The following is a 16,697-nucleotide window of genomic DNA, read 5'->3' as shown; positions in this document are numbered from 1 at the left end:
ACGGCATACGCTTGAAGCGGAAAGTCCCAAAAGGGGTGACGAAAGCGGTTTTATCCCGATCCTCAGTATTGACTTGCCAATACCCACTCCGTAAATCTATCGAACTCATCACACAACCCTTTTTTGTTGACTGTATCAGCTCGTCAATACGTGGCATGGAATATGCGTCCGTCCTAGTGACGGCATTTAGTTTACGATAATCGACACAAAAGCGGAACGTACCATTGGACTTAGGCACCAGAACACAAGGCGCAGCCCAAGCGGACTCGCATTCCTCAATAACATCTTCGGTTAACATCCGATCCAACTCGGCACGTATGACTTCTTTCTTCGCAGGCGTCACACGGTACGGAGGGACGGCAATAGGGGGATGGTCGCCGGTGTCAATATGGTGCGTGACATATGGAGTTGGTTCCCCGACTAAATTAAAAATATCCAAATATTCGCTTAGCAAATCATCCAAGCGGGACCTTTCTGTCTCCGACAATGTGACACCCTCATCATCACGCAAGATGTTCACAGCGGCACACTCAACAGGGTCGCGCGAGGATTCCCACGTTAAGGGGTGTAAAGTCTGAGGCCGGTCACCAATGCACCAAGTTAAGTTAGAAAAATCGATATTCAACTTCGCCTTAACAATAAAATCAATTCCTAACAATGTTTCGTTATTAACAGCATCCGGCAAAATAACAAACTCTACAGGTATAATTATGGAAGTAAGTTGAACGTCAACAGTGGTTAACAATACTCTGGTAAATCTAACCGTGCCGTCCGCGAGTTTTACCGACATATTCTCAGTACGAAATGTGCAACCACTACGTTTTAATAATGGATATAAAGTACCCGTACTTGCAATACTACGACGTGCGGCGGTATCTAACAACGCGGTACCGGTATAGCCCCTTATTCCCACACGTACGATTGGTCGACCCAGCTCACTATTATTAACAGACTGCAAATGCGATTGCCCATCGTGAATCAAAATAGATGAAAATACATTTTCTACTTTTACCTTATCAGATAAAGGGTTAACATTTTGTTTACATTTCGGACAATTCATCCTAACATGACCTTTTTCACCACAACCATAACAAAATGTACTTACAGATGGGGACTTCTTACTTAACTTATCACATGAATCGCGGACATGACCGCGGACTTTACAATAAACACAAAAAAGTTTCTTATCAATATCACTAGCTGCACTCTTAAATTCACCACCACTATCACTTGTTGAAGACGGTGCGCGAGCGCGATGGCTCAGCGCGTAGGCGCCGGCAACGGCGCGCACCTTCGCCGAACTCGTACCCGGCGTGGCGCCAGCCGCGCCTTGTTCCGATGCGTTCTCGCCGCGCCTCGGCGGCGGCGGCGGCGCGAGAAGCGATGTACTCGACGACTGTAGCGACGTGGTATATTTGCTAGTTATCGACGACGAATTCTCCGTCAGCGACTCTTCGATGGCTCGAGCCCTTTCTATCAGGAATTCAATATCGCTTACTTGGTCTCTGGATAATCTCTTACGAACCCTTTTATGTAAAAGTCCGTATATAACGTCTACCTTGGCCTCCTCCGGCAAGTGGTACGGCAATTTCGCGAACAAGGCTCTAATCCTTACGATAAATACGTCAGCGCGTTCCGTACCTTGTTCTACGGAAAATATATCGCGGAACACTTTATATCCCGGGCGCGGTACTCCGTACATCGATCGTAAGCGCTTAAGAGCGACTGACCACGACGTTATTTCGTTCTTTACGCCGCGCCACCATACAGCTGCATCGCCGGTTAATAGCATAGGAAGCCCACGGAGTGCCATGTCGTCGCTGACTGATGCACACTCTTTGTATATTTCCACAGCGTCTATAAATGCTTCCACGCATTCAGGGTGCTGCGATGAACCATCAAAGCGGGTAGTGCACTTTGAAAAATTTCCAGCATTAGGAGACGTGATAGCGGCGGCGGTAGATTCACCCGGCGCCCCTCCTAAGTGCGAAGCCGCGAGAGATTCCACAAGCCTTTGATTCGCTTCGGCCTGAGCCCGTGTAAAGGCAGCCAAAAGCGAAGAAAGCTGGTCTCCGGACATAAGCACAGGTGCAGGTGCGTTGGAAGTAGGCATCGCCATTCTCACCGAGTCTTCACTAGAACTGGAGTCATTGTCCTTATCGTTATTACGCACTTTACGCGGTGGCATTGTTCTCGCGTGTTTTATTCGAATTTTAACGTATAACTAAAACGAAAACGTAAACGTATACTAAATGTCGGTATACTTGAACAAACAAATTACGATTCGCGGCCAGTACGTTGAGCGCCACTTTAGTGAAACTATCACTTATACAATAATTTTACAGAAAGATGAAAGAAAAAACTTCGCGAGCGTAACGCAACCCCTGCGTCGGCGCCGATTAGACTAAATAGCTTCCCGGTATCCCGGTATATATAAGATGGCGGCACCTACGGGCGGACGCAGGGGTACGGGGTATCGTACGAAGGGGAAAGAGGGGCAATACGCGGCCCAGGGACGTAACACACTTTGGCCCGGGGTACACACACACGTTACAATACTAAATAAAGAGATAAATGCGTTTTTCTTAGTATATTTATTGTTTGAATTAAATAATTAGGAAATTATATAGGTAGATTGCAGTTCATTGCATTGGCACTTGTTTCTTGGATATTGTCTGCACCAGATCATCATTAATAGCTTAGCTGCTCCAAATAAGGGATTGATACATCAATAGCCTGAAAAATAAATTCATTTTATTTAAAAATGATTACACTTAAGATTAATAGTTAATTACTAATATTCAACTGCCACCAATTAATATAAAAAAAAAATAAGTAAAGTATTTATATTATGTTTATGAAAATACTCAATTAATCGATAGGTACGTATTACAATTATATCTTCTATTTTAATATTTTGTTCTCTAGTTTAAGCAATTTAATGATATTATGATAATTAAAATATATTCTTTTACACAATTGTCATTTATTTTCAATGTAATTAAATAATGTGGTTGCATGCCAAATAAAAATAAATTTTAAATTTAGACTCATCTTGCGATTGTATCATATATGTAAATATTGTGTTTAAATAAATTAATAATTATTTATTATTCATTTCTTCACATGTTAACACAAATACTTAATAACTTTGTTCTAAGGCAATTACCAATAAAAATGTTAGTTTAAAATACGGCTAATTAAAGATAAATTTTTTCGCAGAATTAAATTTTGTTGCTTTTTATTGTAATAAAAGGCTACCATAACCGTTTCAGCTAGTCTTCAGGCGTAATAATTGTTGCCTTTCGTATTTAATAGTTAATTTTCAACACTCATTTGAGCTCTCACTGTCTCTCACCTAAATAAATTAAGTGAGTTCCAACTTGATAAGAAATTAACGAAAACGTCAATTTACATGCGTAAAAGATGTAACTCGTAGTTCGCACTAGCAAAATATCGAAAACCGCGTGTTATTTCATGTGCTTCTGATTTTAGTTTATCGACGTTTTCGCTTGCAGCGCTGATAGGATTTGTATGGAAGAAAATCGAAAGTAAAATAATTTATAGTTAACTGTCAAACTCGTACTAGGGGTACTGGTATATAAACTATTTGACATAAATGTGTCAAATTTGGCTCATATATTGAGACTCGCGAGATACATATGTGTTCCAAATTTCATAAACGCATCTCAAATGGTTATTTAGATATTAACGTCTAAAAATCGTCATTTTTATCACTGACTGACCTATAGATCAAAACCATATCCTACTTCCAGGTGACCTAGAAAGTTCAAATTTGGCATGCAGGTAGATAATTAGGCCAATATAAAGGAAAAAATCTGAAACTGGTAATTTTTTAACATTTTATTATAATTTTTCATTTGATTGGGTCTATAAGGAACACAAATATAAATATAAAATATACTTAGTTCCTGTAATAACTGTAATAAAAAAAAATTATGTAAGAACCAGCAATCAAAACTTATGACTGTCGGTCTTAATGTGGATTTTAAGGTCTTCACGTGTATATTATATCAAGTTGAATATATATATCAAGTTGAACCACCCTTAAGTTTTTTAAATCCAAATATTTCCGTTTTAGTACTTATGAGTATAGCCGACTTGCGTATTTATTACGTTATCAACTAGCATTTAGCGCACATCAATGGTGCAAAATAATTATACTTAAAAAAATAATAATAATAGGCATTTCGGTACACGGCGCGCGACGCGACGCCGGAGCAGCGGGAAAGGAGCGTTGCGATTAAACCTTAACGCGGACGTGTCTGAGCGAGTGGCAACCGCGCTCATAAGAATTATTTCAATGCCTTCCGATAGAAGCTGCCTAGTCTATTCGACTGCATATTTTTTGTTTGAGTATACTAGTATACAACAATAAAATAGTTTTCGTGAGACTGTAGTAGAGTATGTATATCGTAACTGGAATGATTTAAGTTTGTACTCTAGCGCTACAAACGGGGATCCTTTATAGTGGTAGTGCCACACTGCATACTTTCGGGTTGCAGCTGAATGGGCCGGCACGCCCGGGGAAGTACCACTCTCTCACTTAAAATCGGCGTGAAGTGGTAGCTATGCTACTGAGTTTCGTCCGGTATGTGAGAGTCCCGGAGGCCCGATCCCCCTCCCCCCCAAAACATAATGGTTGTGCAGAATTTGGTTTTATTACCCCAGGAGGGTACCATCAGCGACTGCGGTGGAGAATCCCTCTCTGGGCATCCATGCTCAGGACGTACACAACCTGAGCAGGGATGCCCAGGCTGCCCTCCGAATTCTGGGGGGGGCAATTTTGCGCTCGCCACTGTTCGGGGCAAGCGGAGCAGGCATCATAAGGCAACCCCTACTACCCTCACCGTGGACTTCTGCAACATAAGGGGACTCAACTCCAACTTGAACGCCGTTCACTTTCACCTTGAGATGGCGAAGCCGGCCTTGCTCTTTCTTATTCTTCAATATCATGACCACAGCAAACATTAATGACATTGGAAATTAATATTTATGCCTAACAGCTGAATATGGGCTAACACCTGCTATAACTATGCCAACTTTTTTCGGCGGGTAGGAGTGAATTAATGCACAGCACAAAATTTTGCTCTTGAACTTTTTATTTAAATTAAATATACATATTCATATTTTATATACAGTGTTATGAAAAATTAATATATGTAGCTTACATTTACCGTCAGCAAGTGTTTTCCTATAATAAAGTTCACTCTAAACAATTACCACCAACTTAAACACTCAATATGGACTCTATCAAGCAATCACTGGCAGCCATGACAGAGTTGTTTAATAACAGGATGCAAGAGTTCCAGCACGATCTAAATAAAACCTCCTCTCCCGGATCTACAACTTCTTTGGCATCAGATTTTATTACATTTAAATCCTTTGTAATATCTGCTTTAAACATTCTTCAGTGCCAAGTAGAATTTCTTGGGAGAGAGCTTGACCGTCAGGAGATGCGGCATAGACGGAAGATGCTTCTTCTTCATGGTGTCCCAGAGGAGAAGACTGAAGACACGTCGGCTCGCGTCACGGGCCTTGTAGCGGATCATCTCTTGCTTCCAAACTTTTCAAGCGCCAGCATTAAGCACTCATACCGCCTAGGCCAACGGTCAGATAAGAAACCCAGGCCTATTGTGGTAAAATTCACTGACGTTAGCATCCGCGATAAAGTTTGGTTCGCAAAAACCAAATTTAAAGGCACGGGCTTAACAGAGTCGGAGTTCTTGACGAAAAGCAGGCACGATGTTTTCCTCGAAGCCAGAAGACGCTTTGGCATAAATAAGTGCTGGACGCGGGACGGTTTCATATACGTAATAGCGTCGGATGGTGCTCGTCATCGAGTTGAAAGCCTGTCGGACCTCAACAGCATACCCACTGCGTCTACTACGAAGTCGCCGGTTCAAACAAAGTCTTGTGACTCCAAAGGTGTTGACAAGGTAATTGTTACACGTACTAAGAGACTGATAAAAAAGTAATTTCTAATGTTTACTTTCTCGACTTTACTAGCTTAGTACCCACTTGTTAACTTTATTTATATCTAATAATTTCTCTTACGGTTACCTACTCTAATTATTTTATCATTGTGTATGTCAAACTGTCAAATGTCCGAAGTGTCAATGTCTTATTTAATAATTATCTATCATCTGTCACAGACTAAAATATTCTGTCACAGAATGCAGGATTAATTTTCGTATTATGTACATAGATATTTAAATATGGACTTGGCATTGGGATCTTGGTGTTATGGATGTCTTTTATTTTTTTTTATTTTTTTTTTTTTTTATTTTATTGTCAGTGTTGTTATGGTTCTTTTATTTTTTTATTTTTTTAGTTATTTTGGTTTTTCTTTTATTATTATTATTTGCTTTTTTATTACATTATTTGGTTTTTTTATTACTATGATTTTTTTTTTTTTTTTTATTTTTTTTGTTTATGTTTTTGGGTTACATGTATGATGCATGAATCCTGCTTTGTTAATCTTATATTGATTTTTGTTTTTGAGTGTAATAAATGTGCTTTGTTTTCCTTACAGCTGGCGGATAAATGGACATTATACTAAATTTATTATATTTTTTTAGCAGTTATAGACATTTTATAATATTGAAATATATATAATTATATATTTAAAATAATTTATATACATATTTATTATTATTTATACTTTACTTACAGTTGTAGTTACAATGGCTTTTAATGACAGCTCTGATAGTGAATCTTTTTTTTCTTTATCCTCAAATGGTTCGAACAGTGACAGTAGTTTCCATAGTATACATTCCGTCAACGAGTCCCTTGATACTTATTTCTCTGATGTTGAAAAAAATTTTAATATAGTTCATATTAATGCGCAAAGTATTCCTGCACATTATCCAGACTTATTATCCTCTTTCCAGAATAAAAATCTTCATGCAATATTGATATCTGAGTCATGGCTTAAACCCTGTTTACCGTCTACAACGTATTCACTCCCTGGTTTCCATCTGATACGAAATGATCGTTTAGGGCGAACGGGCGGGGGTGTTGCCATATATCTCAGATCTCATATTGCATACTCGATTGTTAGTTATTCTCAGTCTCACTCCAGTGGAGAGGCAGAACACCTTTTCATTGATGTTACACTTTCACACACTAAACTTCTTTTAGGTGTCTATTATAGTCCGTCGCAGAATGTGGATTATTTTTTAAGTTTTGAAAATCTGTTGGAGTCATTCGTACCTTCGTACAGTCATACGGTGGTCATGGGTGACTTCAATACATGTCTGCTTAAAAATGATTGTCGGTCATCTCGTCTGACATCGCTTGTCAACGGGGTGAACATGACAGTCTTGCCACTTTCTGCTACGCACTGTTTTCCTCATTCTGTTCCTTCTCTTCTTGATTTAATCATTGTGTCATCTATTGACCATGTTGAAAAACATGCCTTTTCTTACCATGATCTTTTATATCTATCCTATAAAATCAAACCCCCGAAGGCAAAATCAAGAATTCTTCTGCAACGCAATTTTGCTGGGATGGATTTAGAGCGTCTGCAAGCTGATGCTGCTAAGATTGATTGGTCGGTGGCGTTAAATGGAAATACTGTTAATGAACAGGTTGGTGTATTCAATTCGCTTTTAACTAAACTTTATGATACACATGCACCTGTTCGGCGTATTCGTATCAAACATTTACCGGCACCATGGCTTACCTCAGATATAAAACGTCTCCAAGAAAAGAAAAATTTAGCTAAAGCCTAATATAAATCGAATCCGTCAGACACAAATAAAGAAAAATATATAAAGTATCGAAATCGTTGCAACAGGCTGTGTAGAGACACACATCGACGGCATATTCACAAAGCTGTAGTTGAGGAGGGCGATACCTCTAAAGTTTGGAAATTTCTGAAATCTCTTGGAGTTGGGAAAGCTCAGTCGGATACAAACTTCAATAATGTCGATCTTAATCAGCTCAATAATCATTTCGCGTCAGCAGTTGCTATCGATGGCACTGTCAAATCAAAAACAATAAATAATCTTTCTGCTTCATCCACTCCAGCCCAGCTCCCATCTCTTAGTTTTAGTCAATTAACGGAAAGTGATATTAAGAAGAATATTTTAGCTATAAATTCTGATGCTGTCGGCTCTGACTGCATTAGCCGTAAAATGATAATTCCTATCATTGATTACCTTATTCCTGTCATCACATGTATCCTTAATAATTCCATTAATACTGGTATTTATCCTTCCTCCTGGAAAGACGCTCAAATTGTCCCATTACCGAAAAAAGTTAATCCATCGTCCTATAGTGATTTCCGCCCTATATCCATACTTCCTTTTCTCTCAAAAGTCCTGGAGCGCCTTGTTTACCAACAACTTAATTTATTCCTAACCAAAAATAACCTATTTAACCCACTTCAGTCGGGTTTCCGAACTTGTCATAGTACGGCTACTGCTTTAGTTAAGATCACCGATGACATCAGATTAGCTATGGATAACCAGGAAGTTACAGTTTTGACATTACTGGATTTCAGTAATGCCTTCAATACTGTTGATTTTGACATATTACTGGCTATTTTAAGTTCTCTTAATATATGTCCTACTGTAATTGACTGGTTTCGTTGTTATCTACATGGCCGCAGACAAAGAATCCGAGTTCAGGACTCTTATTCTGATTGGTCAATTTTAAATGCCGGTGTGCCCCAAGGCGGAGTGCTTTCACCTCTGCTATTTTCGATTTTTATTAATTCCATAACTCACAATATATCTTCTCTCTACCACCTGTATGCCGACGATTTTCAGATTTACTGTCACTCTAAGTTAATAGATTTACCACTGACAATACAGACAATTAACTCAGACTTAAAAAAGATCTTAAGTTGGAGCAATTCATTCGGTCTCAAAATAAATCCACTTAAGTGTCAATCTATTATTATTGGCAGTCCAATATTAATCTCACGAATAGATTTTTCTCTTTTATCCCCTATATTATTTGACAATGCTATAATTCCATACAGTGATAAAATTAAAAATCTGGGTATAATATTCGATAAAACCCTTTCTTGGAATCCACAAATGAGTGAGGTAAGCAGAAAAATGTTTGTTGCTGTTGGTTCCCTACGTAGATTACGTAACCTTTTACCGATTCCCACCAAAATTGCGTTAGCACAATCTATCCTTTTACCAATTCTTGATTATGCAGATTGCTGTTATCTTGATCTTAGAGAAGATCAATTGAACAAACTTGAGCGCATTCAAAATCTTTGCATCAGGTTCATATTTGGGCTTCGCAAGTATGACCACATTTCCGATTTTCGCAAAAAGCTCGAGTGGCTCCCGATCCGCCTTCGCAGGAATACACACATTCTCTCTCTTCTCTACTGTATACTTTTCAACCCCAATGCCCCTATTTATCTAAAACAGTCCTTCCAATTCCTTAGTGATTCCCATTTCCGCAGTCTTCGCTCCGAACAAAAACTTACTCTTAAAACTCCTTCCCATACTTCTTCCTTTTTTACTAAATCCTTCTCTGTCCAAGCAGTACGCTTGTGGAACTCCTTGCCCATAAATATAAGACGTGCACAATCCGTTGCTGCTTTTAAGAGGCTTGTAAAACGCTATTATTTGTCATTGTAAATCGTTGTACTTTTATTTATGAAATATAATAATACTTTATATATATATATTGTATTTTTATGTATTTGAATTTATTTATAAAACATATGTATTATTTTGTTTATACACGTATTTATATATTATATATAACATGTATTAATCGTATGTATGTATGTTATGTAGATACTTTATGTTTGTGTATATATGATTTAAAAGGTGTACACCTCCGAACCCCTTTCTTAGAGTATTCAATGTCCTCTATCCAAAGGTTGTCTGGAAGAGATCGCTCTTTTAGCGATAAGACCGCCTTTTGTACAGTGTTTTCTATTTTGTTGTGTTGCTTCTTGTATTTTTTTGTTTCGGTGTACAATAAAGTATATTTATCTTATCTTATCTTAACAAGGAAGGACTCCTGTTTGGATCATATCTTTATCAGATCCAAATCATAGTTATTGGTATTGTTTGTATAGGTTATTACAGACCATGAGCTAGTTATGGCAGGACTATCTATCAGTAAACTGACCGTAAATAAAAAAAGGAATACTATTACTAAAAGAGACGTGGGATCGCTTCAAAATGATCTAAGGCAGATTAATTGGGATAACATTCTAGCTAAACCGAAGTTGTTGCAGCGTTCACTAACAAACTTCTATTGATCATCGATAAGCACTCAAAAAGCAATAAAATTAGTCGAACTAAGCACAATTTAAAGCCATGGATTACACCAGGATTAATACGTTGTATGCGACACCGGGATCGTCTTCATGCTCGATCAAGGAGTAATCCGCATGACGAAACGCTACAAGTGATTTACAAACGTTATCGCAATTTTTGCAATAGTTTATTGCGTAAACTGAAAATTTCACATGAAAACACGAAATTAACAGAAGCGCAAGGAAACCCAAAAAAACAATGGAAGGTTATAAAAGATATTTGCCATCTATCCTCTACAAAAAAAGAACCTAAAGAAACTACTTCATGTTAAATATTCAAGGAACGAATATCATTCATTAGATATATGTAACGAATATTTCGCAATAGTAGGACTTAATTTAGCAAATAATATTTTAACGGAATTAAACACCGACCAGGAATATTTATCGTCAAAGACGAATGCAAAATTCATTCTCGCAAACTCATTTTTCATGCAGCCGACTGATTACTATGAGGTTGAATCAACTATTATAAAAATGCAAAATGACAAGGCGCCGGGCGTTGAAGGTCTCAACAATAGTCTAATAAAACAAATCAAAGACTTCATTATAAAACCCCTAACCCACATTTTCAATATGAGTATATCCTCTGGAATTTTTCCTGATATGTGGAAGATAGCATGCATAACTCCAATCTACAAATCAGGTCCAAAAGACGCTCCAGACAGTTACCGTCCTATGTCACTTCTAGGAGTATTTTCTAAATTACTTGAAAAAATTGTCAATATACGACTTACGAACTTTTTCGAAGGACATGGGATTATTTCTCAAAGGCAGTTTGATTTTAGACGTGGTAAGTCAACTGAAGAGGCTGTAACACTACTAACATCACTAGTTGCATCTCATCTGGATAAGAGTAGAAATTGTGTTGGAGTATTTTTGGACCTTGCCAAAGCCTTTGATACTGTTTCCATTCCTATACTTCTCAAAAAACTGGAGAATACAGGTATCAGAGGTGTGCCATTGGAATGGTTCAAAAGTTACCTGACTGGACGAAAGCAGTGTTTAAAGTTAAGTGGATATGAGAGTTAAATCCAGAATGTAAACTTCGGTGTCCCACAAGGAAGCATTTTAGGCCCGACATTATTTACACTATATGTTAATGATATTTATAACCTTCCACTGAATCACGGGGATATAATTTGCTACGCAGACGATACGGCAATTATATTTGATGGCACTAACTGGGCTGAAGCTCTATTTAATGTAGAATTGGGTATGTCTAAAATTAATACATGGTTAAAGAACAATCTTCTTACACTGAATGTTTCAAAAACCAAATTTGTCTGTTTCCATAAAACCCTAACGAGTAGTCCCCCACCAACATTGTCTAGTGTATATATACATTCATGCGGAAATAACTTTAATATATGTAACTGTCAAAAAATAGACAGAACTAATAGTATTAAATATTTGGGTATTGTTTTGGATCAACAACTGAATTTCAAAGCTCACATCGAAGCGGTTTCGGGGAGAGTTCGTAAGCTTGTATATATAGTATGACATTTGCGAGATGTAGCTGGTTTAGAAACCCTACGCCCTTCATTCGCTCGGTGACTGTCGTCACGGTAACTCGAACGACCACAAGAGAGTTTGTTTTGTTACTACCGCCAAAATTTATAACTTAACAATGAAAAAGTGTGATAAATGTAATAAGAATATAATTAAAAAATCTCCTGGATTAGAATATGCCAAGTGTGGAATTACTGTGCATGAAACGACGGCATGTACCGGACTAACCAATAAACAACTAACATCACTTCGAACAGCTGATTGCCTAAACTGGTCTTGTGGCGATTGCCAGAATTCATCATTGAGGAGAACATCATTCTTATTACCTGAAGATGAAGATGAAGAGGAGAAAGAACTGGGTAATCAGTCCTTCCATTCCAAATCTGCAGATATTAGGAAACTACAAGATACATCAAAAGAGGTACAAAAAATTGTCAAACAAGAATTTGTCTCAATAACGAATTCTATTCAATTTTGCAGTGACAAAATAGATGAATTTATTGAAAGTTTAGAAACAATCACTAACAAAATAAAAATAGTCGAACAAAAACAAATTGAACTAAAAAATAAAAATTCTTACCTTGAAACAAAAGTAATGGCGTTAGAACAAAGGGTTCTTGAACTTGAACAGCTGCAGTTAAGGAAATGTGTGGAAATAAGTGGAGTCCCACTTCAAGAAAACCAAGATCTACAGCAAATAGTGTCAGTTGTGCAAGAAAAAATGAATGTGAACGCAAAAGAAGTCAAGGAAATAAAAAGATTGCCTATAAAAAAGGATCGACCGCAAATTATCCAGGTGGAGCTTATCAGTGAATCAGCAAAAAACAAGTGGATTGCTGCATCTCGCCAAACTAACATCTCTCCAGTGGATATAATACCCAACCTAGATCAACGTCACTCCGTAGGAAAAATTGTAGTTCGAGAAGCATTAACATAACATAAACATAACATAAGCAGCCCGTAAATGTCCCACTGCTGGGATAAAGGCCTCCTCTCCCTTTGAGGAGAAGGTTTGGAGCATATTCCACCACGCTGCTCCAATGCGGGTTGGCGGAATACACATGTGGCTGAATTTCGTTGAAATTAGACACATGCAGGTTTCCTCACGATGTTTTCCTTCACCGCCGAGCACGAGATGAATTATAAACACAAATTAAGCACATGAAATTTTAGTGGTGCCTGCCTGGGTTTGAACCCGAAATCATCGGTTAAGATGCACGCGTTCTAACCACTGGGCCATCTCGGCTCAACAAGCATCAACGCCCTACTATAAATTTCTTTTAGGTAAAACTAAACATGAGTTAAAAGATACTTATAAATACATCTGGTGTAAGGATGGGAGGATTTTAATACGCAAAACAGATAAAAGTAAGGTAAATACTGTGAGGTCTGAAAGCGATATTAAAGCCTTCCTATAAACATTGTTAATTACTTCATAATAAACTTTTCAAGTACTTATTTATTTTACTGTTTGTCACTTATATTATTTTAGCACTTATATTTCTTAATTGTATACTTTAAATATGGCCAAGATACGAGATTATGTAAGCGAATTTTACGACTGTGCTGATTTAACAGACTACATGTCCAAATTACCTGTTTATAATAGCTATAACTTGACGTGTATTCATATAAACATACGTTCCCTGCATAAGAACTTTTGTAAACTGGAGCAGATAATTGACTGTTGTACTACTGCGATAGATGTGATTGTTTTAACCGAGGTAAATATTTCTTATTCATTATGTTCCCTATATAATCTAAACGGCTATACAATGCATTCAGAGCTGAGGCATAATCGAAAAGGTGGTGGCATTATAGTGTATATTTCAAATAAACACAAATTTAAATCTTTAAATTTCAATACAATTCACTGTGAAAGCTTAATAGGTAAACTGACAACGCATCACAATTATGACGTAGCTCTGTGTGCAGTTTACAGACCTCCCGACAAGTACAAACAATCCTTTATCCGCGAAATAGAACACATATTAACACAGCATAACAATTCCGATCTGATTCTGTTAGGGGATATGAATTTAGATTTAAGATCTGAAAATAATCTTAAAAGGTCATACAAAAATATGTTATATAGCTACGGTCTTGTATTCGGGATCACTGATTATACTAGAATAGAATACAAACAGCATAGAATGACCAAGAGTTGTATCGATCACATATTCATTCGATGTCGGTCCCCCATACAAGATGTTTACCGCTGCGCTCGGCACTGTACTGGCTGATCACAATGTCGTTGCGTTAACTATGTTTTATAAACCAGAGAAATATGTACAGGATGATTCAAAACCTTCCGTAAGATATAACAAAAAGATATTACATGAACAAATTAATTCCATTGATTAGCAAAGTACACAAAATATGGACTGCCCGATAAAAAATTATGAAATTATAAAAAATAAACTAAACGATTGTTACAAAAAAGCAGAATATATTAAAAAAATAAATAATTCTAGAAGAAATAAACAAAAATGGATATCTAAAAAAGTTATTAATGCATGTAGGAAAAGAGACCAACTATTTTTAAAATGGAAAAAGGATCCAAATAATATGATTTTAAAATGTAATTATAAAAAACAACGTAATAAAATAAATAAAATTATATATGTAAGCAAAAATAAATATTACAGGCAAGATATAATAAAAAATAAAAATAATACGAGAAAACTGTGGGAGATTCTTAATCATATTTCTGGTAGGATAAAAAACCGTATAGATAATTATATTCGGAAAGCATTTGATAACGTTGGATCGGATAAAAAAATAGCTGATTTATTCGCTACACAGTTCAAATCTAGTATAACGTCAATTAAATCACAGTGTAATATAAATCTATGCGAAGAAAGTTCTTATTAAAAACCTGTTGAAAAGTCAATGTTCTTAAAAAAGGCAACTACCTCTAAAATTACCAAAATAATAAACAGTGCGCCTATATTAGCACCTGTATTAACGCAGCTAAAACGAGCTTAATGCATATACATTCAAATCATAATAAAACAAATACTCTGCCAAGAATTATTGCTCATGATCATCAATGTTTACACAATTATAATTACAATGCATGCACTTGTCCAGATCTAAAATTATTAAACGAACAAAAATATCTAGGTTTGATGGTTGACAATAGATTTAATTGGAACAAGCACGTCTCCAAAGTATGTGATAAGCTAAGAATTTTTATGTCTAAATTATACGCAATTAAAAGTAAGATACCGTATTCTATTTTGTTAATTATGTACAAAGCTCTAGCGGAGAGCATCATAACTTACGGTTTGACTAGCTACGGTAGAACTTATAAGTCATACTTAGACCAAATTTATAACTTGCAATATAGAATCTTAAAAATCATTATTCCTATTAAAATACAACAAAAAATAAAAAATAAAATATCTCTTTTTAAATTTTGTAATGTCTTACCAGTCCACTATCTAGTTGATTATTTAATACTTTCAGAAAAATATTTTGATTCGGAGTTGAAAAATCCAATAAAACACAAAATTACTACAAGGCAAGTAAGCAACAAAATACTATTATTACCAATTACTAAACATTTTTATGGAAAAAGAACATTGAAGTATTAGAGTACCATATCTAATAAATAACTTACCATCAGATATAAAAGAAAAAATAAACGAAAAAAATACTAAAGTTACCCTAAAAAAATATTTTCTACAGAAATTAAAATAAATAAATAAAAAAAGAAAAAAAAAAAAGAAAAATCACTATTATATTTACTTGAGTTTTGGAATCATCCTTTATTTATACGACGACGGTCGAACAGGTTTTGGGCGATGCAGTCCAGTGAGGACATACAATAATAACTTATTATAGCTATCAACGGCTACATCAGAATATAGACATCCCGTTCTCTCACTCCTCGCAGCCCATGAACTGGCTGGCCGGGTTGATTTGTGTTACATTTAATGTAATTTATAACTACCAACAAAATCGTCATCGTTGCGAATGTGTTCTAATGCCATGACAAACCTAAAAAAGGTTTAATGGCATTTGTAATGTAATTGTATATTTGTTTTATTACACTGATATTAAAAAAAAAAAAAAATACTACGCCCTATGTCAATCAATTTTAAGTTACTGTATCAGCTGTTGGGGTGGTGCTTCTAAAACCTCCATGCTAAGTTTAGAAAGAACCCAACGTTCCGTCCTAAAAGTACTATTGCGAAGGCCGTATAGATATCCAACTGATCTCGTTTATAAAGAAAGTGAAGTACTCAGTGTTCGTAAATTGTTTATCCAAAAAATAACTCTATCTGTTCATAAAGCTATTGTCAACTCTAACGAATATTCTAATATGTTGAAGCGTCGTATTTTTAAAGTACCAGTCCCTATCGTTAACTCATCCTTTGCACGACGTTTCAATCCTTTTATTTGCCACTTCGTGTATAATAAAGTAACTAGCTTATGTGACATAAAACGTTGCACTTTAAATGAAGCTAAAAAGGTTCTTCATAATTGGCTAATTTCATTGTCTTATGAAAATACAGAAAATATTCTTATCGTACAATCGTGATCTCAGATTATATTTATATTTTGGTAATTATCTTTATTGTATAATTATATATATTCTGTTATCGTAATAATTATTACTATATATTTATGTTATTCTATTTTATTTATTTTTTTTTGTATCTTTTTCTTTTTATACTTAAGATTTAATACTTTTGAGATTGAATACTTTTGATTTGTAACATCTATATAAAGAACACACCATTAACCGTAGGTGAAAATTGTTATAGTTAATCGTAAATAAGGCATCCACGACACAAGCTTGCTTAGTGTGGACGCCCCTGGAAATCGCGCCATGATATCACTTCAGCAAAAT

The 16,697-nt window shown here is 36.1% G+C and overlaps 2 protein-coding genes across 2 annotated transcripts; both read left to right on the top strand.

Annotated features, from left to right (window-relative positions):
- The first annotated feature begins 886 nt into the window (after nt 1–886).
- On the top strand, nt 887–2,228 carry LOC125075611. The gene is given in 1 exon segment (XM_047687318.1): nt 887–2,228. A coding segment is annotated over 1 exon segment (771 nt). The 5' UTR covers nt 887–1,457.
- Nucleotides 2,229–5,256: 3,028 nt separating this feature from the next.
- On the top strand, nt 5,257–5,999 carry LOC125075698. Its single transcript, XM_047687410.1, has one exon. It carries the CDS (start codon nt 5,265–5,267, stop codon nt 5,997–5,999), a length of 735 nt encoding a protein of 244 aa, XP_047543366.1. The 5' UTR covers nt 5,257–5,264.
- Nucleotides 6,000–16,697: the final 10,698 nt, after the last annotated feature.

Source organism: Vanessa atalanta, chromosome W (genome assembly GCF_905147765.1).
Source record: "Vanessa atalanta chromosome W, ilVanAtal1.2, whole genome shotgun sequence".
Taxonomy (NCBI): Eukaryota; Metazoa; Arthropoda; class Insecta; order Lepidoptera; family Nymphalidae; genus Vanessa; species Vanessa atalanta.
Note: the sequence above shows the minus strand (reverse complement) of the source record. Positions and strands in the feature narration are given on the sequence as shown.